Source organism: Bombus impatiens, unplaced genomic scaffold (assembly GCF_000188095.3).
Source record: "Bombus impatiens unplaced genomic scaffold, BIMP_2.2 scf_0127, whole genome shotgun sequence".
NCBI classification, from domain to species: Eukaryota; Metazoa; Arthropoda; class Insecta; order Hymenoptera; family Apidae; genus Bombus; species Bombus impatiens.
In genome coordinates, this window is record NT_176546.1 from 1,894 (window position 1) to 29,419 (window position 27,526).

Sequence of the window (27,526 nt, forward strand, 5' to 3'; positions counted from 1 at the left end):
ATATAAATATAAATATATATATATAAATATAATATATATATATATAATATATATATATATATATGCATGATTGAAATGCAATATATATATATAATGTATCACTTAATAACTTTCAAAAAGCGCAATAAGAATATAAATACTGCAGGAAAAACAGATATCGATAATATCTGTCATATTTATTTATTTGTAATGGAAAACCAATGTTTCATATCTTTCATAGACAAGATTTAATTTTGTATAATTAAAAAAGATTCCAGAAATTTGGATTTATTGAGAAAACGAGAAACCATTGTCGATCTAAACGATCTGTAACTCGACCAATTCTAACAAGTTTGTATTTAACTACGACGAGTGTTTGTTCGAGTTGTTGTCTGTCACCGGAAGTATGGTAGCATCTTCTCTACCTTCAATTCCAATTTTATCGATATGTATATTACATTCTATCTCAAATACGGACAAAACATATAGTAAAGTCGAAATATATAGTAAAATTACAAAGGATACGATCAGTTGTAATCTTGTGACATTGTTTAAGTGACTTTGAGCGATCAATTGACTTTGCTCCATCTATATATACGAAACTTTCTTCGTCCTTACTGTAGTAGCTGCAATCTCCTTGAATGCAATCTCCTAATACGTTTCTATTTGACTTTCATTAAGCTCTTCCATTAAGCTACGTCTTCTCTCATTAGATCTTCAAATAATTTTTAAATGCATGAAATCCTGTTAATCCTCTGTAGGATGTTTTACTTTCTTCTTAAGCGTTGGGAATGTTAACGATTCATATATATTTCATCCTATAAGAGCGATGAAAAAATAATTTTGAACAATTTTGCTATGAAAGGGCACGGAGAACTTCGAACAATGTGTTTTCATATAAGTTTGAATAATTTTCGTTATTACCCGTTTTCGAAATTTTGAATGCGGTGGCTATTTGTTAATGTTAATATTACTAACACCGAACATGTTAATTTTTCACGCTTCCAAAGCTTCCATGATTTATCAAGTTTATCGAATTTTTCCTAACTGTTCTAATGCGATAGGTCGTTTTATTCACTTCAGTATATTTTGCCTAAGCTGAGAAAAATCCCTTTATGACAACTTTCCAACAGACTTGATACGCAGTAGCTTATTTACAGGGGGGAAAAGGAATCGCTCCAAAGAAAGAAGACTCGATGGCGCCCCATTCGTAGAAATAAAATGGCGGTATGCCAGAAATAACAATGAGTATCTCGTAAGATTCTCTATTCTCATCCATAGAATGTCACCTTGAACTAAGTTCGAGGACGCAAGGGGAAATTGCCACTGAGAGGAGTTGCGTGGGCGTGTGTAAAGGGGAGAGAAAAAAAAAAACTACGGAGCAGGCTGATGCGCGAAAATTATGGCTAGGGAGAAAGAGGATTCCTAACTACGTAGAAGGGAAAGCAGGAAGCTAGAAAACACAAGCAGTAAGATCTTGTAGAGAATATAGCAAAGAATTATTTTAGCCCACTGGCATGTTCGTGTCGTGATAACTTTCCCCTCTTCGCTTACATATACTTGGTTATCATTCCTTTCCTCTCGATAAGACGTCTTCTTTACGTTGCATTTACGCGATGATATTACGTACCATGGAGTATGAAAACATACTCCATATGATTACGTTTCATTATTCCATTTTATGTTTTCTCTACATTTCATTTTACCAGGTTGGTACACGCGAAATACAATTTTTCTAAATTTGGAAATTGACATCTGATTGTCATGTTGTAGACTTTGTTCAATATTAAAAGCAAAAATTAAAATTTCATATGAAATATTATATTGCTTTCTAATTCAATATTAATATTAGATTGAAGAAGATGCAAGGAAAGTACGACAAATTTACTTTTATCGATTTTCTGATTTGGATGTCATTTCATCATTAAAAGAAACTATTTTAACGTGATATAATTGAAATGGGAGCAATCCTGTAGGTTCGAAAATAAGTCTTTTAAATATACACGGTAAACTTAAGAAGTTGTGCAAAGAATAATCATAAATAATAAAATCAAATAATAATCAAAAGAAAGTATTTTAACATGACATAATTAAAATGGGAACAATCCCATAGGTCTAAAAATAAGTCTTTTAACTATACACGGTATTTGTGAAGTTCTTTCAAGGATAATATTTTTCAAATATTGATTCTCAGGCAACGATTTGGCGATAAAAATACATATTTCATAAAAAGATTAAATAAAAGGACAGCCTTTGCAAGATGAAACACATTTTTTAATTATATACTAATATATAATATATATACAACAACATATAATAACATTTTAATTATATATACCCATTTTAAATTACACTCATTTTTAAATTACTCTTTATGTCATCTTCGATTGTTCTATAATCGCGCTAAGGAAAAAGCAATTCACTATAATAAAAATGTTTTGTAATATTTCTATTTAGTAAGCAAACAAATTTACAATCTGTAATTTGTCGATACATATTTCCTTTTTAAAGCCTTTGAAAAGCCTTTCCAAAGGAATCGACAATCCTCGAATCAGTGCAAACCCAAATTACGTACGCGAAACTCAATTTCGCTCAGCTTACCACTGAAAGTTCTAGTCAAATCATTAAAAGTCACAAGCATCCTACTTCCTGGTACTTTCACGGTTCAAGAACTCCGGAAACTTTTTCTTGTAGCGTTCAATCAGGCTCGTTAAACAGATAATATTACACTGTGCGTGTCTCGATGATTATCGGTTACGTCAGTATTTATGATGACGTATTAGAGAACTAAAGTATCGTACTTCGACGTAATAATCAACGGAAATTGGTTTAAAATATCACGGTTAATATTAAATATCGTGAAGCGATAGGAAATGTTCGAGAATAATCGGTGGGTGTGGTAGCTTGTCTGACTGTCTAACTGCCTGACATCGATAAGACTTTACTACTTGCTACGGCGAGTCTTCCGCTCGAAGCTGTGTCTGAATCACTTCCTGATGTATTGGAAAAGCAACGATTCCCTTTACTTACATAGAGATTAATAGACTACGGGTATTTATCGAACGTATATGAAATTATTATAATCAACTATACATAGTTTGTTGGCGATTATTGATTAGTTGGCGATTAGCTTTATTATGATATTATTTTGTATATAATATTATTTTGATACTATGATCCATAATACGATTTCGCTGTATTCGGAACCAGGTATCAAATAACTTTGTTCCCTGGAACAAGCAATTTCTCACTAAAAATTCAGTTTATTTCCTTCTCTAACATTTCAATAATTACATTCCATAATATGAAATTTATATTTATTAATTCATACCCAAGTTCATATTTTTTAATTTCCATTGCCAGTTGCAAGTAAAGCAAAATTCACCGTTTCATGCGTCAAAGGGTAAGAAGAGAACGAATTTCCAACAAATAACGGACATTTACAGTTGGGTTAACCAAAATGGTAGAAAATCAAAATTGAAAAATCCTCTCGCGTTTTTCCGAATAAATCGTGGCAAGTCTAACCAATACGTCGTGAAACAGGAGCTAACATTGCGCTAAAAATTCAAAGAAATCGTTTGTCTTATCAATCAGCGGATTGTAAATTTTTCATTTCGCCGACTTCGACATTGGCCTCCAATAAAATGCGATAACGCGATAACGGAGGCGCAACCCAACAAAATAATCGTTATCGTCGCGGCGACGATAAATTGACGTCAGGCACGCGTCACCCACGCACGCAATAGTCGTCGGCGTTCTCCACGAGCTGGCAGCCATTCTTAGAAACAAAGGATTCGATGGATGTTGCCGTTTCATTCTTTCTTTCTCCTCGTTCTTTTTTTCTTTTACCTTATTTTTTCGTTTCATTTTACCGCATTGCCTCTCGCTTCAAGTATAATCCGACGAAGGTACGCGTTTTCGCGGTCGTTGAAATACCTAGGAACACTTGGGAAATAGGTTTGTAGGAGTATACGCAGCAGCTACTTTCTCTTAATTAACTTAATTATAGAAGGTAGTTGACGCGGAACGAAAGCTCGAAAATCTGCGACGAAAAATTCCTCAGTAGGATTAGCCGTAAAACGAATAAATTAAGGCAATTGCACGGTTACATGGATTTTTGTTTCATATTTTAGGAAACAGTTGTTTACGGTTTCGGTTTAAGGTAGGGTAATAAATACGTATAGTTTTTAGTGTAGAGTTCAATAGAAAAAGCAAATGCCACAATTGTAGAAAAAATAATTCTCGTAGAAAATTCAATACTAAATTGTAATTACATAAATGTCTTAAATGATTATCGAGGGGCTCTTCAGACTGCGGGCGTTTCTCGGAATATTCCTTTTTGCAGATTATCGCATTTTTATAATCTGCAGATTTCATTATACGTGAATTTCTGAATTTCTGGAGAGACACCCTTTTTCGATCTAATATTTTAAAAACTACAAAAGAGACACTTTTAAAGAATTTTGAACTTTTACGAAATGCCAACAGAGAATTTTTATCAATTTTTATTTTGACACTTTTAAATATACATGTATTTTTTTGAATTTATCTTTCGCACTCTTAATAACTTCGATACGTTCGAAATGTAAAATTGCAAAAAATTAAATTGAAAACTAAATTGAAAATTGAGTTATAAGGCAGAAAAATTAATTCATAAATATTTCATTTACTATTGATAAAATTTGACGTCAAATTAAGCTACAAATGTAATTTTTTTCTCTCATATTTGTTTTCTATTCAATAAATATCTTTAAAAATTCTTATATCTGTTTTTATTGCTTTATATTTACTTAAATGTACGTTCAATGAGACACTGTATATACGTAACTACTTTCAATGTCGTAATCGTTGGAATGTAACGTGGAAACCAGATTGATATTCGAGAAAAGGACGTTCAGAATTATATCATCTCTTTAAAGCTCTGTAATTTCGTATTAGAAGTAATGTAATCGTTTTTTCTCGATATCATTTTCTTCTATATTAAAAATGAAGTTTTTGCACTATCTATTTTGTAGGCTTTTTATAAATATCGCGATTCTATAAACAAAAGGAAAATTCAATTTTGAGTATCTCGGAGCACGATTTTGTCGGATACGGCAGTATTCCAAATAACTCCTCGATTAAATGCTCTTAATACTATCAATTACTTATAATAGTAATTCTAAAATTCATGTATGAATGCCAAAAAATTCCTTGTTACATAATATATAGTTACTATTAGATACATTAAATAAATCAAGAATTCACCAATTACTGTTTTACTATTTTCTATCAATTTAGGATATTATATTGCTGCATACGTATATTTGGCGAATATCTAATGAAACACACGAAATGATAATAGTAACTTTTGTTCAACTTATCAGCGATATTCATATTTCAGAGTTCTCGTCTACTTTTATCACGTCTCAGTATGGCATATAGTTTTTTTTCATATAGCAATTCGATTCTTTTTAACAATTGTTTCATTAAGTTTGTGTTTGTAGAGGTCTTTAATGATGCTCTAATTGGTTGCGAGAGCAAAGTGACGATGTTATTAATATTAATAATATTATCCTCGTTTGATATCATGGATATTAATGTTATCGGTGCTCTTGCAACGCGATACATATTCATAACTTTTTTGCATCACACGAAGATTAAAGTAGAACAGTTCGTTCAATAAAATATGTAGCGCAATTTGGGAAATATGAATAACGTAACACGTTTCTTTAACATAAACGTGTATTATTTCTCTTTGTCAAGTTTGTATAATTTCGTTCATAAAAATTTCATTGCTGACATGCAAGCTCGAGTAAAGAAACCAGTCTTGTAAAGTGGCTCGTGTAAATCATTCTTTCTTTGAATTATAAACAACTGCCGTTTTTTGTGAAACCGAGATTAGGTATGCAGAGACATTTTAAAAGGCGAGAAAATTAGTTTTCTTTCGATTTACCGTGACGGTGAGGAAAACTACAAGATATAATCATAAGAAAGAACATTTATAATCGCTTCTCTTGCTTTATTCGTCTGAGGTATCTTAAAAAAATATTAAAGCCAGAGATATATAACTCGGAAAGTAATTCGAATATAAACAGATTCTTTTTATTCAATGTAAATATTATTTCGCGTAGATAATTGTAATAATTTATAGAGCGGTGAATTTGTTTATCAGCACACATAAGGAAAAGTAATCTAATCTGCTTTTGAATATGCAAGATCGATACCTAACTTGGCACTGTGGAAAGCAAGAAGCATACGTGGGCGTTGCAGTGACTTAACGTGTGTTCTTCGATGAACATAAATTTCTTTGACATGTAATCGTATCGTCGATCTTGTTGCAGTTCATAAAAATCGCTAGAAAGATCGTGACACGTATCGAAACGATACGAGTAATCGATAATTGTTATGTTACGTCAACCGTATAGTTGTTTGCCTTCTACAAACAAATGATTTAAATTGTAAATTTGTACTGCTTAAAACAAACACAAGATAGCATTCATTCGATAGAACAATAAAAGCGTGTGTTAATTTTAACCTAGCGAGATGGAATTTGTTATTCTTCTGTTTTTATACAGTTTTTCATAACCGAACAAACAATAAATTCTCCGCTTTATAACGCTTTATAACTATGTATTTTTGAAGTATTTTCTAATTAAAGCATATATTGATATTGATACGTTATACTGGGATTTATTCCGTGCTTTCTCTTTCTCCTTTTCTACTCGTGTATTTCTACCATTATATTGTATTTATAGTACTCGTCGCGAAAGATTGCAATAAATCCCTCATATCGAATTAATTTCTATTTAGGTTCTTCTTTTACAATCCTCATAATTTTAATAATAATATCTCTCCCATTATAATTCGGTATAATTTAATTTCCCTAACAAAAGAGAAGATCAAACAGATAAAAATTGCAAAAGTGTAAAAAGACAGCTGTGGAATATCATAAAAAGGAATTACTGGTTGTAGAAAGCATTCACAAGGCATTAACGTAGATATAATTTCTGTTCCTATAGTCTTTGCACTTCTATATAGCAATGAAGTCTTTATTACAATGACATTAGGCGATGCTATCATCATTGTGACAAAGGTGAAGTGAAATGATATGGTATAAATATTGCAGAAGTATGAGATATCTATAACAATCGACATAAAATACTTAATTATGAAATATGTTAAATTCTATGTTCGGAAAGTTCGTGTCGGTTTTCGGTAGCTGGCATTAGGTCAGGTCTGAATATATCAGAATGATTGAAAACTAATGACTCGTGTACATATTCTAAAAGGTGATATTTCAAGTATCTTTAGTAGAAACTTTCGTTTCGATACATTGACTTTTATTAGTTTTATACGCTTTGAAATATGGAAGAAAACAAAGTGCATTATAGGCATTTAGAGACGGTGCTATAGTTGAAGGATTTGCGCGGAAGTGATTTGCTAGGTTTAAAGCTGATGATTTCAACCTTGAAGATCACGAACGCCCGGGTAGGTCCTCCACCACTGATGAAGATCAGATCAAAACACGGATCTAGCAAAAATGTTCAAAATATCAAAATCCACCATTCACGACCATTTTGTGAAGCTTGGCTATATAAAGCGTTTTGATGTATGGGTCCCCACGATTTAACGCAGAAAAATCTGATGGATCGCATTTTCACTTGCAACTCGCTCTATAAACGCAACGAGGAGACACCATTTTTGAAACAAGCAGTGACGATGGATAGAAAATGGATTATTTATAATAATGTTGAGCGGAAAAGATCTTTGGAAAGCAGAATGAATCTCCTTTAGTCGCCCCTAAAGCCGATCTTCATCGGAAGAATATCATGCTTTGTGTCTCGTGGGATTGGAAAGGATTCTTGTATTGAGTTTCTACCAAACAACCAGACGATAAATTTAAGTATTGCTCGCAATTAGACGAATTAAAGAGAGCAATTGAACAAAAACTAACGAATCGGGAGAGCGTCGTGTTTCATCAGGACAATGCACAGCCTCGTGTGTCTTTGACTACTCGACAAAAGCTGTTGGAGCTTGGTCCGGATGTGCTACCCCACCCACTGTATACATCAGACATCGTATCCTCAGATTTTCACCTATTTAGGTCATTATAAAATTCTCGTGATAGAAAAAATGTTAACTTTTCGGTCGACGTAAAAAATCATATTGAAAAATTTTTCGCCGAAAAATCTGAGAGATTCTGGTAGGATGGAATATTCAAGTTGCGTGAAAGATGGAGGAAGGTCGTGGAACAAAATGGCACGTATAAAGTTCAATAAATGTGTATCGAAATTGAAATGTACTGCGTTTGAATTTTCCTTAAAAATCGGAACGAGCTTTTCCTTATGAATCCGAATAGCAATATCTTTATACTGAATTATACTGAAATTTCCCGAAGCAAGATTTACAAAAAAACATTTCCATAACAAAATTCTCCTCGCAATTTAATAATTATTCCATGGAAGAAGAACAAGATCGCACGATAAATTTACGAGAACTAGAGTGCGGATTTGTATGCATTTATGAAAAATTTAAAGATGCAAAAATGCACAAGATGTACGTAATATGCAAAAATGTATAAAATATTCAAGGTGCAGTATCCATTCTAATATTTGGTGGGCAAAACTGATCTCTGCCCAGGTTCCATTTTTTCTAATTATATTCGTAAGGACGTGTGAGTTTGCATAAACATGTAATGTAAAACGACGAAGAAAAACGTACATTTTAATTTCACTGTCTTCGAATCCCACTTCAGCTGTTAGAAACTTCTCGGAATAACTTGTGCTCTTCCTGGGCTGAAGGTACGTTTTTCACGCGATGGTAAATCGCGACGGTAAATTTGCATAAATATTCGTACTCCAGTGAGAACGTAAGGAATCATCGTTCTATTTATGGCGTAACGTTTTACGGAAAGAGACGTAGATAGAACGATTCACTTTAACGTAAGCGCGTTACGAATTTTAATGGAAGCTGTACTCTTCTGGCTATGGCTACTGTGAGACGCGTGGGTATGAAAAGGCGTCGTGTTTCCAGGGTTTCACGCGTCACTCAACCCTCCGGGGATCGGCTAACCACTTAGTCGTAATGATAGTTTCTCGCCATAATCGAGTTTCGTATCTAAAGTTCCAGAACAATTGCATCGATTTCCTAATACTGGCTCGTTTACCGGCTAAACTCTAGCCGATGTAAGTACACACGTGTCTACTCCTTAATTAATATCCATTCTTTTATTTACGTACACAAGTTGATGTTCTCTGAGGTTGTTGACCATTTTTTTTCTCTTTGCATCATTTTTCTCGAACATGTACTATTTATTTCGATACTCAAAGATTTCCTGTTTTCCGCACTTTGCAGATAATTGCTATGACGAAGATTTTTGGGTAAATATTTTCTCAAATTTTAGAATGAAATACCTCTGGCGTTATACATTTTCAAACACAAAAATATTTATATAATGTAACGTGATAAAGAATATGCTCATTCCTCTTATTTGATCCTACGTTGTGACTTTTGTACTCGCTGCATCGCTGATGAAATTCCAAATTCTTTTTTACAAGACGCACGATATATTCATAAGAGACTTCCACGAAAAGTGCTCGAATACTCTTGTAAGTGATTACACGTATTACGTATGTATATTTTACGTCATTTCGATTCGCATTTCCAAGGTTAAATCTCAAGTATTTCACTTTTCTACCAGATATGTGAAAATAATTTAAGCATTTATCATAGGCAATTATCAGCTTAATAGCAGTCATAGCAACTACTTTCCATTCGTTTAGACTCCAAACGCTTAGACTGCGAGTGCGAAGATGAGCGTGAACATACGATTCAGCATCACGAGCGAGCTCGTAACAGGATCTTCGAGCAGCGAACGTTACGGAGCAAATAAAGAGCTGGATCTGAACGTGCTTGGAATTCACGAAGCTTGCTAATTATGTTTGACTTACGAATTCAGGCTAATTCGCGAAATGATCCAGACCAGAATGAATCTGGCGCGAGAAACCGTGCGGCGTGTGTGCCTCCTGCCGTTCCTCGTCTTTCCTATCGTCTCATATATCCACGGGCGAATGTGTAAAATCAATAGGGATATTTTTCAATGGGATTTAACCGCTGCGTCTCGAATCTGCTCGCAGTAGTTTCATAACGCAATCGGCGTTTACGAGCTTCGCTGACTCCTTATCGTTCACATCTAGTGACCGACGTAAACGAACCTCGCGATGGCCGGAAAATCGCTCGAAAAAATTACTTTACAGTTTTTTATAGTATAATGTTTACTTTGGTAAAAGTTCTAGAAGCGAATTATAGAAGTTTTATTTGTTAACAGATTGTAGTAATTAGTTAGCTATTAATTTCGAAGAATAGTGGCTTCCTGATACTGTTTGCTACCGAATCTTGGTGATTCTCCTTATTCATAACATCGACAGATACATTTTGGAAATAGACTGCAGGAATCTTTATATACAGGGTGGTTGGTAATTGGTAGTACAAGCGGAAGGGAGCGGGGTGATTCTACGCGAAAAAAGAAGACGAAAATATAGAATAAACATTTTTTTTAATTTTCTTTTTTTTAATTTTTTTTAAATCTACAGTGAGATCCGTTATAACGAGACGTGATAAAGTGCACGCGTACCGAGCCAAAATTCAAAGTCGATTTTCTCGAAAACAAAGCCTCAAACGAAAAATTGTTATTCTATATTTTCGACTTCTTTTTTCTCGTAAAATCACCCCCTTTCCGCTTATACCACCAGTTACCAACCACCCTTATATAAAATTATTTTATATTATTATTTTATTATATGCACACAGAGTGGGAATGAAAATTAATTTGACAAGAATTTAACCTCGTCAAAGTATTATGATTACTTATGAAGATGAACAAAAGTGATATGAATTTGATATATATATATATAGCACGAAGCTAATTTGCATACAATAAATTAAAAGGGTATTAAATGTAAATCATATAGCGTAATACTTGTCGCTTCTACCAACAAACTTCTCAGACTTTCAAAACGAACTTCCTTGAAATTTACTCATGGTTTATGTAATATTTTTTTGCTTGAAATAGTTTCCCGACCATGCTGGCAAAGTTTCGCGATTTCGCTGCGGAATATTTTCTGTATATATTTCATGTGAAACTTTTTAAATTCACGAAACCTTGAGATTCATTGAGTAACTCCTTTACATGAACGTTCTCAGTCGCCTCTCTTTCTGACTCGAAAAAAAAGTTCCACGACAGAGTATTCATAACGAAGTTTTCATTTTTTGTCCTAGTTTCTGTTTTTATATACTGTTTACACGTATACACTTTCATATTTATTTTATAGTTATATATGTATATTTTTCGTTACATCTAAGAAAATGCGTTTCGCTCGTGATAGTCATGTAAAAAGTGTTTGAGTTAGATGAGAATTTGCTTAATCAAATCGTGTGTTTAATTATACACTTGAATCTTGTAATATGTATATTAATTGTGTAACACAAACATTGAAATTTTGATGCTGCTTGCAATACCTTCTGGTCTATATTATATCATTAAAATAGTCAAAAATTCTTCGTAATATAAAATTAGCCTTTTATTTCGTTTTAATCAAAATAAACAAAATTTTAATCGAAATAAAGACATACACGAAATAACAATTACCTACAAATGGTCAGACAGTAACATTGCTTTCTAGACATATAGTGTCACAATTAAACTTCCAGTTTGAAAACCGCTAAGAAAACATTTCTACAACTTCAACAGAATTTCAACTTCGTCTTTAATCACAGAATACCCGGAATATGGTTGCCTCAGAATCGGGAAATATTCTAGGTTCTCTTCACCGTGAAGTAACGAGCGTATAAACTTCGTTCAAAGTGAAAGAGGAAAATGTTTCGACAGATTTTGAAATTTTAATTATGATCGCGCACTTCGATCGTGAAAGCTTCGGGCATCAAATTTCCAAAACACGCAAAAGCTCATCAAAAAGCTGGAGAACTGAATTCTTGAAGAGACGATCAAAACTGCCTCGGGGGATTTTTATTCAAGCGACTCTTCTCTCTTTTTCCATCCTGAACAGACGATTATGAGTGTGCTTGACATCATTCAAGTCGATCGTCATGGTATTTTTTGCAGGAATTATATCTTCTTTTCGTTGTGGGATTAATATAACTGCTAATTAGTTGAAAAATCGATTCGACCGGTTCGAAACCAGTGGAATTCAATAGCCTGAGTTTCAGCATGTTTTGCATCGTTATGGAATTTGATATTAACTTTTATCGTAAAATCTGGATATCCGATATGTTAACGTAACTCGATATTCGTTCGAAGAAATGTAAAAGTTTCGATATTAGAAAGTAAGGGACTGAAATTTTAAGGTGTATATAGTAGTCAATCACGTAATATTCACGTAGTATTAATATTTTTTCTATCACTATGGAAATCTCAAAATGTTTGTATCGTAAGAAAAACTTATCGCTCTTTATTTCACGCTAAATTATGAAATATTAAAATCACTCTTATATTTTTCATACATTTAAATATCAAAAAATTAACGAAAAATTATATGCGTGACTAGCTATCGTACGAGCTTCACATTTAAGGAAAAAAGTTCAGAATATTTAGACGATCATGAGAAAATAGTTGCGTAAAGTTCACTGTAAAAGTAAAGCTTATGGAAGCGGATGAGAAGAATGAAGGGAAGTGTTTCAAAGAAAGTGCTCTTTAATCAGGAAAATCGCGCACATTTTCTCGTCCCATCCGTAAACTGCCCGTCCCACAACGTTAAACGCGACTGAAGGAACCGTTCTGTGTTATTAGATCTATAATTGAAGACAAGCCGTAGGACCTCGCTAGTTCGAGTTCTGACACTGTCATCTAAACTCGTTTTCTTCTTTCAGTGAGCGTTTTATTGTCTTTGTAATTGGTTATGCGTTCTTTAAAAGTGCAGATACTTGAGAAAGCTAGATCGACGTGTGCTTTGAATAAATTTATGCTAGAATAAACAAAATTTTTATATAAGGCCGTGGAATAACAATTTAATTTTGATAATCCGACAGAATTATATATTTTTAGCAGTTAATTTTTAGTATATCTGATTTAAACTAATACGAGTCTTCGAGAAAGAAAGAAACAACAAGACATTTAATCTTTCTCAAAATTATTTAACTTTGATAATTTAATATATAATATTTAATATAATTATGCCAATTAACATATCTGCCTTTAAAAATATTTTTATCTTTATTGGTCGCATGCCTTGAATTAAAGTTATCTTGCCTTAAAAATGATCTTATCCTTTGAATTAAAATTTCAGTCTTTGACTTGATGCATCAAAGTAATAGAATTGTGATTGGTGTAAAATTTCATGAAATCCTATAAATTGATTGCAACAGAATTTACAACGAAAGAAGTAGTAAAAAAATACCAAAAAAATACCAAACGAGGAATTAAAGCAACACTTATATTCAGGTGGAACTATATTCATTTTAAAACTACGATGGGAAATTACTCAGTATTTAGGAATATAATGTTGACTTTACATTCTGATTTTACAATAACGTTCAAGCTATGTATGTTATAACGAGGATTTTAATTGGAGCATATTACAATTATTATAGTACATAATCTTTACCATAATATGGAACTTACGATGGACTTGCCGTAAAAATAGTAATACAATGAAGTTACTATAAAAATAGTAGATGCGGTAATGTTTGTTCTGAAATGTTTAACTAGAAAAGGGACGAAAAATTACAGTCAAATCTACAAGATTTATAAATCTGACCTACTTTTTAAATCGCGTTTTTAATTCAATATAGAATTTAGATTTCATGTATAAACGTGTCATAGTCTATAGTACATTCATGGATACAAGAGAACCGCTGAAGCACGAATCGATACAACCACGTACTTATAGATACTGGTCCAATAATATTAACTATACTCTTCCAGTCTCTTCGTCTATAAGTGTTCAGATATTCCTAAGTTTCCATTCTACTCGAGTAAAAAGTACTTTTTCATGTGTTCCTCCAATATAGTTGTGTCACGATAATCCGACGTGACATGGCTAAAAATGACCATAGCGATTTATTTCTGTACGATAAAATTGCTCCGACCTGTTTGACTTTCTTTCGATCGTCTTTCTTTTTCTTCTGAATAAAATGTCTGTAGATTTCTTGGACGAAATATATGAAAATTTATCGAAACGATACTGACTGAATTGAAATGATTACTTCGGCTTATCTTTCTCTCCTTAAAAATTTTTCTTTTTCTCTTAAATGGAAAAGTTTTAGATCAAAGATTACATAAACATGTTTTTCACGAAATATATGAAAATTCCTCGAATTAACGTATTGAATGAATTTTATAGCATTTTAGATGTAAATATTGAATTTTTCATGACCTGTCGCTCTCTGTTTGAATAGTTATTTTTTTCTAAATAAGAGGGTTATACAAACATTTTGAACTAAAATCTCCTTAGAAAAAGAGATAAAAGCCAAAGTTTCAAAATTTTAAGATATTTCAATATTTACGATTTTCTACTTGGTCCTTAAAATATAAACGATAAGTTTCTAAGTTCCGTAATTAGCTCTAGCCATAATTCTGCCAAGTCGTAAGGTCGTATTTGCAACTTTCGTTTAAATCAAATCACTGCTGTCAGATACTGTTCAGAAATGGTTTACCTATGCGCATATTAAACAAGAAAGCCGTATCAGTATATAAAAATCGAAAATATAATGTCTTGTATTCCTATGCGAAATCGACGATTGATCGTTAAATGCTAAAACTCGTTCTTAACGTCTAAAAGTCAAAACCAACTCTTGGACAGATACGCCAATTTGAATTAACACAGCGGTATTAATAAAGCCAGTTTCTGCATTCGTATCACGGACAGGCACAGTCGGATGATTTCGCAATTACGTTGACGTTTCGTTGACTCACGCGAAACGCTACACTAGTTTATAATTTCAATCTCGATGCGAGTCGCACGGTGTTTCATTATATAGAGGGGACACGTTAACTACGTTTAGCGTAGTATATGTAAAGGGATAGTATAACTATTTCTTTTTATCACAATAATAATTCACTCTGATACGGATTTCTATATTATAAGATAGCGTTCGTTAGACTATCGACTGGCCTAGATCCTTCTCAAGGATGTTCTCAACGCGATCATCGTTCAATTATCCGTCTTCGCTCTGATTCATTCTCTGTTGCATATTAAAATATATGCTAATGAGAATTTGCTATCTATTTTCTCAATTAATTTCGTTTTTATTGTTGGAATTTATCGACAGTGTGACTGGTAGATAATTGATTTAAGAAATATAAGGTACATAATTAATCGAGGGTTTGTAAAACAAATTCTGTAAATCTCACACACATGTCAATATACAATTATAATATACAATTCAATATGCTTGATCGTATTTGTTTATAAATGTATGGAGACCCTTATGTTATTTAACTAATATTATTCATTTTTATAAATCACAAGTTAGAAGCTATCAGTGTCGACAAATTTCTTTGCATAGGAGCGTCAAATTTTATGAGTTCTACGTTTATTTGACATAAAATTGTGCAAGAGAAGTCTACAAACTACAATCTATAATTTGCCAATTCACTAAGATTATTTGTTGATAAATCATTGCGCAAGAGGATCATGGTAATTAAAATTTTGTTCTCCGATGAATTTTTCTATTTGATCATTAAAGCCTTTTAGCAGTGTGAAGAATGAATCAATAAATAATTGGTTAAACGTTTATGAACACAAATTTTTGACAAGTCTCATGCACCAGTGGATTGAATTAAATCCCAGTTTTCTCTTGAAAATATTCATTTATATAGATATAAATATATAAATAATTAGAATTTGATTTCTCGATAAATCTTTTTACTTGACTATTTAAGCGACTGCAAATTTTATCTGTTAAATTTTAGATTAAATTAAAATCTATATGCTCGACCATGTTGACGTAAATGAGATAAAGTAATTGAGGATCCTTCAAACTAACTAAATTACGCTTTATATGTAATTTAGTAACGTTAAATGGTAAAGTAAAGGACGCAGATATGAAATGTTTACTTGGATGAAATATTATTCACATATTGACGTACAATTTGTAGTGACTTTTATGATGAAATGTCGAAGGAATCGCATGATAGAACATGTTTTTAAAGCGAAACAAAATAACGTAGAGTCGTTATACAAAAGCTGAACATACTGATCGCTTGTCAATAGCGCCGGAAACCACCACGTATAACTGCAGAATATAGAAACTTTTATGCGGTTTCTTCTAAACAATGAAGAATCATAAATATTCTTTTAAGAATGTATATATAGAAGAAAGAAAGGGTACGATATAATGAAAAGTAAGTTAAATATCATAAAATAGAATAACTACGACTATAATGAAGCATTTTTCCACATATCTTTAAATATCTTCGAGAACAGTGTTCAGATACTGCAATATACGCACGTTTGTGTTTGAACAAAACAAAATATAATAAAATATCATAGTGTCAGAAATAAAATTATCAAGGACTATCCTCTGTACAAAACAATAATTTGAAGTCCAAGATTTCATAACAGACACGAATAAACAGAATCTTCAAAGCCCTCTTCTCTTTAAATTTCATATTCTTAAGTAACGCTGAAATGCATTCGCACAGAAAAGACCATCAAGCAACCAAAAAGCACGAAGAAACCTAAACCATTTACCAGTGAATCAAATCGATCACTGATACCATCCACCTATAACCACTCAGCAACGGCGGAACTGGGTGTCGACTGCCTCCAAATCAAAACCGACCAAAAAACCAAAAGCCTAAATTTCATCTCACCAAACAATTATAACAAGATACGAGTGAACGACTAGCTCGTGCAAAAATTTATCGGCACAGTCAATTCAAATTTTAGAGTCGCGAGGCAAAATACTGCTGATCGTTTTGGAAGCATTTACGGTCGGAAAGCGTGTTATCATTGCGTCAACAAAGGACTGCAAGAGAGAGAAAGAGAAAGAGAAAGAAAGAGAGAGAGAGAGGAGGGAATTTGAAAGGCGGGGATCCGCGAGTCCATGAAATGTCTCTTTATTCACTGGTTGCTGGCTCGTTTTGCGCGGAAGGATTGGCCCTGTAATCGGGTCGCGACATGGAACACTTGAGAAAATTAGAAGCAGAAAATTTCACGCCAGGAGGCAAATCGATTAGCCAGGCTCGCCCACGTTTTTCACTGGTCGACGTTTCGAGTGGTGTGTGCAGCTGAGAAACGTTCGTGTCACGACGAGGAACGACGGTGAAATGAGGAATAAAAAAGAAAAGAAGGCTACGAGCAGTGAATCGAAGGAATAGAATTATTGTGGATCGATATCGATACGGTTGACTGGTTGGTGCACGATCGGTACAAAAGCTGTCGAGTACAAAGAAAAATCGCCGAGGACTGCGAGAGTAAAGAGGTGGGGAACGGTTCCAAAGAGATGGACGAACTACGAAGGGACGATGACGAGCGGGCGAGCGACGATAAACGAAGAAGTCGAAGGTAAAAAGGAAAGTTTTGAAACGACAGAGCCAAATATCGTCCAACGACCGTTCTCGGAAATAGTTCTGGGATCAAGTGACCGAAAATGCTTGCTTTGCATGATGATCGAAGGCCTAGATTGTGCTCATACCCACGAAATGTTCCCCCCTTTTATCCCTATACCCTTTCGTCCTTATCTAGGACTGATCACCAGGCGACAGAGGTACAGTTTATATTGAAAAAATGTAAAAAAAATAACTTTCGTCTTTTTTCTTTTCAAAAGATTAACACGAAAAAGGAGAAGAATAGGACGTAAGATGAGAAATATCGGTTCTATATAAAAGGTAATCAAAGAAACATGTAATCTCTGTTGTGAAACACTCTAATTTGCTATCGTCTACATAGTTCCTAGCCATTAAGAAGGACCATTACGAGCACGATCGAAAAGACCGTTTAATAAAGACCTGGAATTTCACAAAGTCCATAAAAAGACGTCTATTTATGACATCAACGGAGAACCGCCAAAGGGAAGCGATATCTAGCTAAACGAAGGAGGAGAGCACCGAAGAAACAGCCCTCTTAAGGGAGCTTAGGAAACCGTAGAACTTTTCTTCAACCGAAATTCCTCGCCAGATTTAAACCGAAAAAAATCATCAACGAGTAGAGCCGAAACACATTTTCACTAAACGAAGAGATAGTTGCTATAAAGAAACGCAAGAGGGATATTTTGATGAAAAAAAAAAACAGTACTCACGGTGCTTGTTCGTCGGTTGCCTGCTCTCGAACGATGCTCGCAAGCTTCCTCTGCTCGCTGGTTGCTCGCTGGTCGACCTCGACACGGACCGGGACCGATTCGGAAAACGAGCGTGAACGAGTCTCGTGTCTGACGATGTGAAGGAAAGAAAAAACACACGGGGCGGTCGCGTTTTACAAGCGCATCGTTATACGCCCTGCGACATCGACGACGGTGTAGACGGTGGAAAATCTATCGGTGGCACGGTCTCTCGACGGTGGGACACGAGTGCGCCTGACCGGTGGCGGACACGAACATGGCCGACCCGACGAAATCGATAAAACACGTTACGTTTTCCGCCGTTTCGACGGAGCCGACGCTGTGCACCTTCCGCCCCTTCTGGACAGATGCGTGCGCCGGAGACGTCGAGCCGTCGTCGACGATCAGCACAACGTTGTTGTAGTCGTAAGAGACGTTACGTTGAACGACAGGCGCTTGATGCTTCCGCCTTCTAACTTTTCCATTATACTTTTGATACATCTACCTCTTCGTGATCTTCTCTAATCTTCTCCGGTTCTCTGAATGGTAGGGTGTAGAAACACTCATTCAGATTTAGGAGTTGTTCGAATTCAAGTCGCTTCATACTTCAAGTTTGTGTTTACGTACACTCTCGTTCATAAGTATTAGGATACCTGCTGGTTAGCTTTATATCAAAGAAAAGATCGATCGATCGGAATTTTGTATCCGTGAAAGATCATGATCAATGTGGCGATAATTTGAAACCGTACGAGTTGCAGTAATATAGCAAATTATCGTAACTGGATGTTGTGTTTGTATAATTTTCTAGTCTGAATACGCTCTATCTTCGATGCCTCTACCTTTTCGTGATCATCCCTAATCTTCTCCAGTTCTGATTTTATAGACAGTAGAGAGGCTCATTCAGATTTAGTGGCGTTAATTCAAGCCGCTTCAAACTTCAAGTGTTTATATATACTGCCGTTTGTAAGTATTAGGATACCTATTAGTGGATTATCAGAATTTTGTGTTCAGAAATTTAGTATCATGGAAGTATTGTTAACGAAAATATAATTAGCGATGTTAAGAAATAGACATTAGAGCATTTCTTAATCTCGTAGGGAAATGAGTATTAATTCAAATTGTAAGGGAAAAAGTGACAGATAAAAATTTGTTCTATTTGTTTTATGAAAAACTATTTTCATGAGTTACAAACGAGTGTTATTGAATTATAACAGTTGCATATTGATCTTCAAAATATTTTCATTTAAACACAGATGAGAAAAATTGAAATGAATTAGATAAAAGTGTCTGGAAAATTTATTCAAAATATGATTCTGAATATAATTGAGTCTTGAAATCAAGTAACACAAATATAGTGGAAAGATTAATAGTACGAATACTTAAATTGTCTGTAACTATGTACATATATCATCCAATTAAAGCAATGATCTAGAAGCACGGTTGATGTAGATAGAGAAGAAATTTTATTTGAAAAGTTTTCAAGCTAAGACTTCAAACAAGATAATAATTCTAAGAGATTTTAATAATGTACTAACATTTCCAGTTTATTTCAACCTTTTTTTACTTCTGAACAGGAATGTAAGCTAGGTTAATTTTATTAATCTTCTACTGGATTGTCTCTACAATTTCTATTTTGCTTTTTATTCATCTTCTCCGCTATAAAATCACAATATGTACATTTTCACTCGGTTTTATAATGCGTATAGTAATCACAATGTCTAAAATTATAGTAGCGACAATGTTGCTTTTGTTTAACATTAATCTTCATTTTCTATGTTAAAAATTCGTGAGCATGAAAAATCGTTCCCCTTCTCCTTTTGTCTTCGTCGTTCATGCTTCGTAGCTGTAAAAGCATTGTTCCATTTTTATTTTGTTTTATTTCTCATTCTTTCCACTTCAAAGTTGCAAAAACGCGACAGAAATTTCATATAGTTCCGTTTTTTTTTTTTTTTAATTCTTTTCACCCGAAGTCGCTAACATCCACCTTCATCAGTCAAATATACGCAAAAAACCATACACACGTATCTTTATTTACTTACTTTCAAACCAACATTTTATAGCGTAAAGGAATTACTCAACTAAAACGAAAAATGCAATTTTCGAGGTTGTTCAGTATCTTTTGCAAGAAAGTCTAATTAAATTACTATATCATAGATTTTCATTGACCGTATAAATTTTCCGAGTTCAATTTAATTAACTTGTTTGAACTTTATGCTGCATAAAAGTTTTATTTATGAAGTCAAGAAAATTAAGAATGTAACTGGTAATTAAATTTTCTTTTGCACTACAGGGATAGACAATTAAATTACTGCTTGTACAGACAAAGCTATATATGTAGTTAGAAGGTCCTGATAATTACGTATCACGAAAATATAATTAAATGTAATTAAATAAAGATAGAAAGTATAGGAAGAAAATATAACAGTTCGCCTTTGCTGTTTAGTTGATTGAACTTATTTAGGACAGATTATTCTAAAATAAGCTTGTTAAACTTACAACGTATAACAATATTTTTGAAACGGATCTAAATTCGTAATACAAATGAAGTCAGGGAGATTCTATGATTCAAAATAAGACGAAAATAGAAATTAAATTTTGTTGGAGGTTTCATCTTTTAGAAAATCGAGATTGAATGTTTATCAAGTGCATGTATATTTGATCAATTCCTGATTGAACAGAAATGGATAATCGACAGAAGGTTATTTTACCTATTACTATATATAATATCTACTATAAATTAATACAAAGTATGACTTCTGCTTCTCCCCGGTAATTTTTAAATGTTTTATATGAATTTAGATATTTATAATTTTACCATATGTTACGATATATCACGAAAAAGTAAATTCATTGATAGAATGAAAGAATCACGCTCAGAGGGGATGAGCAAACGATTCCATGGTACCCGCTGTTCAGTAGAGTGTAACTTATCGACCAAATATCGACTTACGGAACTTCAGTTTATGAACACTTTGTCGGACATAACGTTGAAGAGCATTCTCGAATCATTATTTAGAGGCTAGTGCTTGGCGTCGAGTGAATCTTCAGTTTTATTTCAACGAAAGTAGTTCAGCCTGCTTGCGCTTTAAAACTTCACCAATTCTATCGGCAAAGACTACTTTATCGAGATGGAAAATGCGGAAGTAATCGAGCAAAACGATTCGTGGTCGAACGATTTAAACGATTCGGATTTACATGGCATTCGAAAGGAAGTATCGTCTGCATCGATTTATGGAAACGGCTTAGAATCGCCTATATTGGGTAGTTCTTTTCGAGTTCCGGATATACCGAAGAGATATATCGAACCGATAGCTCTTGATACGTCGCTACCTTACGTGAGTATGTCTCTATCGATAACTTGGTACTCTATGGTTTTTGTTTTGGAGGCGGGTATATTCAAATCTGAATACAGAAAGCGTTTGTTTTATTTGTATTGTTATTTAAACCCGGAACATGTAATAGATCGATTTATTGTAGAATACTTTTATGACAAATTTATGACAAATTTCCAGATTCCAGTTTATATGCATTTGAAAACATATGATTTAAAATCTATCGAAAGACCATCAACACCTCCTATATTGACTGAGTTACGATTGAAATGTCAGTAAGTAAACGTGTAAATGTTAGAGAAACGTTAGTTCTTTCAGATAAATTATTTTCACAACACGAAATTTTTCAATATTGAAATACCCTAAATCGAATTGGAGAAAAATGGGAGTATTTAAAGAACTGTTTCGAAAATTTTCAGAAATGATGCTGAATCGTGCAAATCCTCTAAAGCTCTACCGTCCTCCAGAAGAAGCAGTAAAGAGAGGTCTTCTATCTCCTTAAAACCGCGGGAAGCAAAATGAATTTGAAAATGATATATCAGATCGATTTTGTTAATGTATTTAATTAACACCATTTCTATATGATACAAACTTTAATTTACTTTCATATAATTTAGTTGCTAACTACAAAAATAAAAATATATGAATTTTTAAATTAATATATAATAGATATTTCATGTAATTATTGTAATTAATTTTGTTACACTTAATCTGTAGTTAATTTATTATACATATTACAATAGATTTATTTTAATATCATTTTCTTTGATTTAACAATTTAATTTAATTTAACTCCTCGACTACCAGTTATTTAAATAACATTCCTAACGCAAGTTAATTTTAACTTGTATAAAATATATCTTACCTTTGTAAATTGTATCTTTTATGAATTATACTTAAATAATTAATAAAACGTATTTTATGCGTCTTTTTTGTATACTTTTCTATTTAGTTCATACTCTATGCCAATATGGTTGTGAATGTGTGCTTTGACCGCGACAAAATGTACAGAGTAGGAGGTTCTTACGATTAGGTTATATTTAAAGTGTTTATCTTTCTAATAAATGTCGATCAATTATAGTTAATTACAATAGTGGTTAGTACTGTGAAAAAAGTAGTTACAACATGCAACAATGAAGAAATTCAACGAATTATTTACAGTCTGTTTTTTATTGCACTATTTGTATAGTGTTTGTACAACTCACTTGCTCATAAATGTTAAAAATCAGGTACGAATCTTTTTCTGTCATTTATTATTATAAGGAATCAATAAAATTCTAATTATAGATATACTATTTAATGAAAGATATTTTGATATAATTTAACGATTAATAATTTATCTCGAATAACCTCGACGAATTCAAAGTTTAACAAAATAGTGTTATCTATGTACTTTTAATTTACAGGGTGGTGATATTCTATTGGAAACGATTTCTTCCAATGTTAGTGAAGATGTTATTACCTTAGAATTTCAATGTTCAGATGGTACTTTAGTGACACAACTCATTGATTTTAAAAATGTAATTCATTATTTTGAAACCCTATATCTTTCTTATATTTTTTTCAAAGAGAAATAAAATATTTTATTTATTCCTTCAGGAAGTTCAAATAATAAAAGCTTTAGTTCTTGGTGAAGAAGAACGTGGTCAAAATCAATATCAAGTTTTATGCTTTGTTAATCATTTTTTCAAAGTGGATTTCATATCATCTGATGCTATGTCTAAATTACGGCAAAAAAATCCAGGCACTGTGCGTGTTGCAGAAGAAGATAAAGGTCACGTGAATTATACCATGGATTTATTCTTAGATGTATCCGAATCCAAAGATATTTCTAAACACATTGCAACTCTTTGTGGAGAAGCAGCTGGTTCTGCTTATACTAGAAATGAAGATATAAAACAGTGGATTCAAAGACCTGGTAAGTTATATTAATAGATAAACTAACATGTAAGTAAAATTCTTTCCAATATAATATCTAGTTTCAAAGTTTCTTTATTCTTTTATTAGGCTCATCCGAACTTTCACTCATGGCAGCTGTGTACAACTTCAGCACAAATTCTATAACGCAACAAGGTACAAACGATTCAAGATCGTTATTTGTAACACGATGTGCAGACACATCGAATATGTGGGCACCTTGTACATGTTCATTAGAATTATGTATTGGTTGGTACCCATGTGGTTTAAAATTTTGCAAAGGCAAAGGTGATGGTAAAAAAGCAGCCGCTCCATATAAATGTGGCATTAAAACTTGTAAAAAATGTTTTATATTCTCATACTATTCTAAAATGAAGCAGAATTGTTTATGGGATGAATGACACATAAGAACACTGTAGATATATAGGTTTTAATTTATGAAAGAGGGCAAGATTATTCAAATTATCAGAAAGCAAAACTACCTTTGACATATTAATTTATCACATATACATTAACAAAAATCATCCTATAGTATAATTTCAATTTCATTTTCTTTTTAATATTATATTTATTTAATATAAATGCTTTAAAAAGTAAACATTTGTAACAAAAGGTACCTTTGCTACTTATATATCTTTGTCAAATCATCATTGATCTCACCAAATTTTTTACTTTATTTCGTCTGTACATATCAAGTATTAATTGTGCTCACTCTTATCAGGGTATATCGACTTGTTCATTATAATGACATTTTGGAGTAATTTCATTTTGAACAATTTTTAAGGTATTATTTTTCTATTTCATTTGAAAAGTTGTCGTAAATATGTAATATATATATATTCCATTTCACAATATCTATTTGAGAAGAAGACTAGTATGGATCAGATGATTTAGATATAATGGTCGCAAAATTTTTAAATTTGCTCTGTCCATTAGTGAGGCCCCTGTACCACCTGTCATTTATAGTAAATGGAATCTCTCACTAGCAGTGAGACTGAAGACAGTTGTGAGTATTAGTATCATCTTCGCGGGTTGATATTAATTATATGCTTTCTAAATGTCAGTGTTTTTCTATAAAAATATAGGATCGGTATCGGGGCTTCCATAATGACAGAAGCAGGTTAGAAGTATGTTCTTGGTACATGTACCAGGGCGTCGGCAGACCTATGTTAGATAAATTCTTACTTTTATAGGCTGTACTGAATGGATGCATTTGTAACAGTAATATTTGTATTTTACTAGGATAACTAACAAAATATTTTATAGGGAGAACAAGGTACGGTAAACGAAGGAACTATTAAAAAAAGAAAAAGCGAAACTAATTCTAAAAGACTTACTTAGTTGTCATATCTTGTTATATGAAAATTATTTAAGTTTACATTTATCATTCATCACATTCCCAAACTACTATTTGCCTGCATTTATCAAAAATGTAATCATTCCTAACATACCTTACATTATATGCACAATGTGTCTTACAAAATATGTACTACTGAACATACATACTTGATCACAAAGCAACAATGTTTATTGCATATTAGAGGGCGTAAAATTGTTCGAGAAATTTGAACAGACTGTTTTTATTAACTGTTCACAGCCGGATAAAACAGAGACTAGCAATAAATATTTGTGTGTATACGTCATGAACACTAGGTTACAAATAATCCATTCAGAGTAACATGAAGACTTTCGCGTCTAATTTACCCACGTGTAGTAGTGCCACAATGCATTAAAGTGCATCTAGTCTAAGTTCATACACGTAATTTTTTCTTATTCTATTAGAAATATAAAAGAGTTGCTCAATTTATAATACAAATTGAGAAATACACTGTTGGAATGGAATTTTTTATGATTATTACTGAGAGAAAGTGTGTCGATAAATATAGACTTTTCAAACCTAAATGCATTTAACGAAATAAGTAAACTATACTTTTTCGGCTGTTTAATTAATGTTTATTTATTTTCATGCATAATAGTGATAAATTAATATAAAATCTAATTTTAATAAATTGGTACAAATAAACTTATATTATACAAACAATATTAAATGTTAAAGTTATCAATTTATATTTAACGTAATGTTTATCATTAGTTTGAAGATATCGAAGTCAATATCGAATTTTCTGTAAGCGGTAAATTTTCTGTAAAATTAAATAATTCATATCTCAACAAGTTTTTTATATTTCTAGTGATTTGTAAAAAATGATTACGTGTGTTTGCTTGGCACTAAATGCACTGGTATCTGTACAGAATTTTATACATGACATGTAAGGCTGCCATTTATATGTGTAAATTAAGTTCGAATTGTACATAACATAGGAGAAGAAGCACGCGCTGATGCAAAATATAAACATTGAGGGCACGTGAGAATGAATTAAGTCTTTGTATATACAGATCGTTTGTTAATAACTGAAACGTGTACAATTCGTAGGATATACATTATATATAAAATATTCAGTGAGTAAAAAGTATTGTTGACTTGTATGGAATAAAAATTCATTATTTGTACAAAGAGGGCGCTTGGTATTTAAATGAGAGAGATAAAAAATGGGAGTATACGTTTCATAGCAAACCACTATAAACAAGACTGCAATATCTGTCCAATTTAATAATAAACATATTATATATACATGTTGCAATTCACCGCGCTTCCTCACCGACACAAAATCGTATTTAACGTAATTCCTAGCATAAGTGAACAAATGAGCAAAAAGATAATAAGTATATATACACATATATTGCACATACTTACATCTATAATCGAACATCTATGAAACTTGTAAGCGTTAAACGACACCGGTCGTTATCGATTCACTCATGTCTGTACCACCTAACGATTGTATACTATATTTCACTAAAAGATGAAGGAACGAAGAAAATAGTACCACAGTCTCCACCGGGAATGAATTGCATCTGCGTATGAGTCAGTGCGATATAATTCGATTAAGTAATTTATACCCGGACTGTGTAATCGGTTAAGTTTGCAAACAGCAATATAAATTTGTACATTGTGTATATAAGTACCTACGAACTATAGGGTGACTCACAAAAGATGGAGTACACAGATAATCTTTGTCCTGTTTGTCTTGGAAGCATAGTCAAAAGCGTAAAACACAGTCTAAGAATTTTTGAGAAAATTATTTAAAAAAATCTTGTTTGATTTCCAATGCTATCATTGTTTTTATGTAAATATGTACATTATTATTTCTGTATGATAGTTTGTATAAAATTGGATCCAGTGATACTGTTTTATGAATCTTCATAATGAGGCTACCAATTCTCAGCATTATAAACGATGAAAATTTGATGTCTCACTAAAACTGAATCTTTAATTTTCTTTGAAAAAGAATTGTAAGGCTTTAAGAAAATTGACTGGAATTTTGACAGAATATTGCGTTTATCATATTTATTCCTGAAAAATATTTGATTTATTAAAAGATTTGGATGATCAGTTTCTTGTGAATCATCTTGTATACTTAATTACCAAACATGGTATAGACAAATTGCAGAATATTCAAGATGTTACTGTTAGTATCTCGATAAATTATATGTGTCATTTAATATGCATGATTAACAAACCAGAAAAGAAAAGAAAGAAACATAAAAAGAAATTCACATGAATAACATAAGACATAAGGGTATAGACATTAATTAATGATATGGTCCAACTTAAGGAAAATATTTCAAACACTTGTTCCTGTTTAAAAGAATTTCATACTATGTTAAAGCTTTCTCTTTCTCTCTCTTTCTCTCGAATAACGAAGGCACTGATTTATTACCTTTAACTTGCGAACACACACACTGTTATGAGATTTCATTTTGGCTAACACTATAGGGGGCTGGGAAACGGGTATAGTAAGGGGATATACTAATAGCATTTAAACATTTTACTATCGATACTTCGAATCGAAACTGGATGTTACTCACCGTGTATAATTTCAGCTTTACACGTAACATTGTAACTTATACACATATTTTTTATATATATTTAATAAAAAGAACGAGTAAGCAATCGCCGAGTTTAATTAGTCCATATCTTT

At 32.6% G+C, this 27,526-nt stretch overlaps 2 protein-coding genes and 1 long non-coding RNA gene across 4 annotated transcripts; 2 read left to right on the plus strand and 1 right to left on the minus strand.

Moving 5' to 3' along the window:
• Window positions 1-2,533: 2,533 nt before the first annotated feature.
• LOC112212175 lies at window positions 2,534-18,356 on the minus strand. The gene is made up of 3 exons (XR_002945974.2): window positions 18,220-18,356; window positions 10,961-10,962; window positions 2,534-3,757 (listed from the first exon to the last, which is right to left on the minus strand). It is a non-coding gene; the product is annotated as an uncharacterized LOC112212175 (long non-coding RNA).
• A 344-nt stretch (window positions 18,357-18,700) lies between these two features.
• Window positions 18,701-22,110, plus strand: LOC105680272. 2 transcript variants are annotated; one of them, XM_012381073.3, is made up of 4 exons: window positions 18,701-20,935; window positions 21,095-21,572; window positions 21,750-21,844; window positions 21,989-22,110. In XM_012381073.3, exons 2-4 carry the CDS (start codon window positions 21,366-21,368, stop codon window positions 22,089-22,091), a joined length of 405 nt encoding a protein of 134 aa, XP_012236496.2. In that variant the 5' UTR covers window positions 18,701-20,935; window positions 21,095-21,365; the 3' UTR covers window positions 22,092-22,110. The 2 variants fall into 2 exon arrangements, with proteins under 2 accessions (XP_012236496.2, XP_033174722.1); XM_033318831.1 differs by having other exon boundaries at window positions 18,701-19,200.
• Window positions 22,111-22,525: 415 nt separating this feature from the next.
• Window positions 22,526-27,498, plus strand: LOC100745403 (out at first protein). Its single transcript, XM_003486559.4, has 4 exons — window positions 22,526-22,798; window positions 22,976-23,089; window positions 23,169-23,487; window positions 23,577-27,498. Exons 1-4 carry the CDS (start codon window positions 22,703-22,705, stop codon window positions 23,885-23,887), a joined length of 840 nt encoding a protein of 279 aa, XP_003486607.1. The 5' UTR covers window positions 22,526-22,702; the 3' UTR covers window positions 23,888-27,498.
• Window positions 27,499-27,526: the final 28 nt, after the last annotated feature.

What these genes read in the sequence shown, in the direction of transcription:
- LOC105680272 (XM_012381073.3), top strand. Translation starts at nt 21,366, where the DNA reads ATGGAAAATGCGGAAGTAATCGAGCAAAACGATTCGTGGTCGAACGAT. An exon ending in TTGATACGTCGCTACCTTAC is followed by an intron (nt 21,573 to 21,749) that starts GTGAGTATGTCT and finishes ACAAATTTCCAG; the next exon opens with ATTCCAGTTTATATGCATTT. An exon ending in GAGTTACGATTGAAATGTCA is followed by an intron (nt 21,845 to 21,988) that starts GTAAGTAAACGT and finishes GAAAATTTTCAG; the next exon opens with AAATGATGCTGAATCGTGCA.
- LOC100745403 (XM_003486559.4), top strand. Translation starts at nt 22,703, where the DNA reads ATGAAGAAATTCAACGAATTATTTACAGTCTGTTTTTTATTGCACTAT. An exon ending in AACTCATTGATTTTAAAAAT is followed by an intron (nt 23,090 to 23,168) that starts GTAATTCATTAT and finishes TTATTCCTTCAG; the next exon opens with GAAGTTCAAATAATAAAAGC. An exon ending in ACAGTGGATTCAAAGACCTG is followed by an intron (nt 23,488 to 23,576) that starts GTAAGTTATATT and finishes TTCTTTTATTAG; the next exon opens with GCTCATCCGAACTTTCACTC.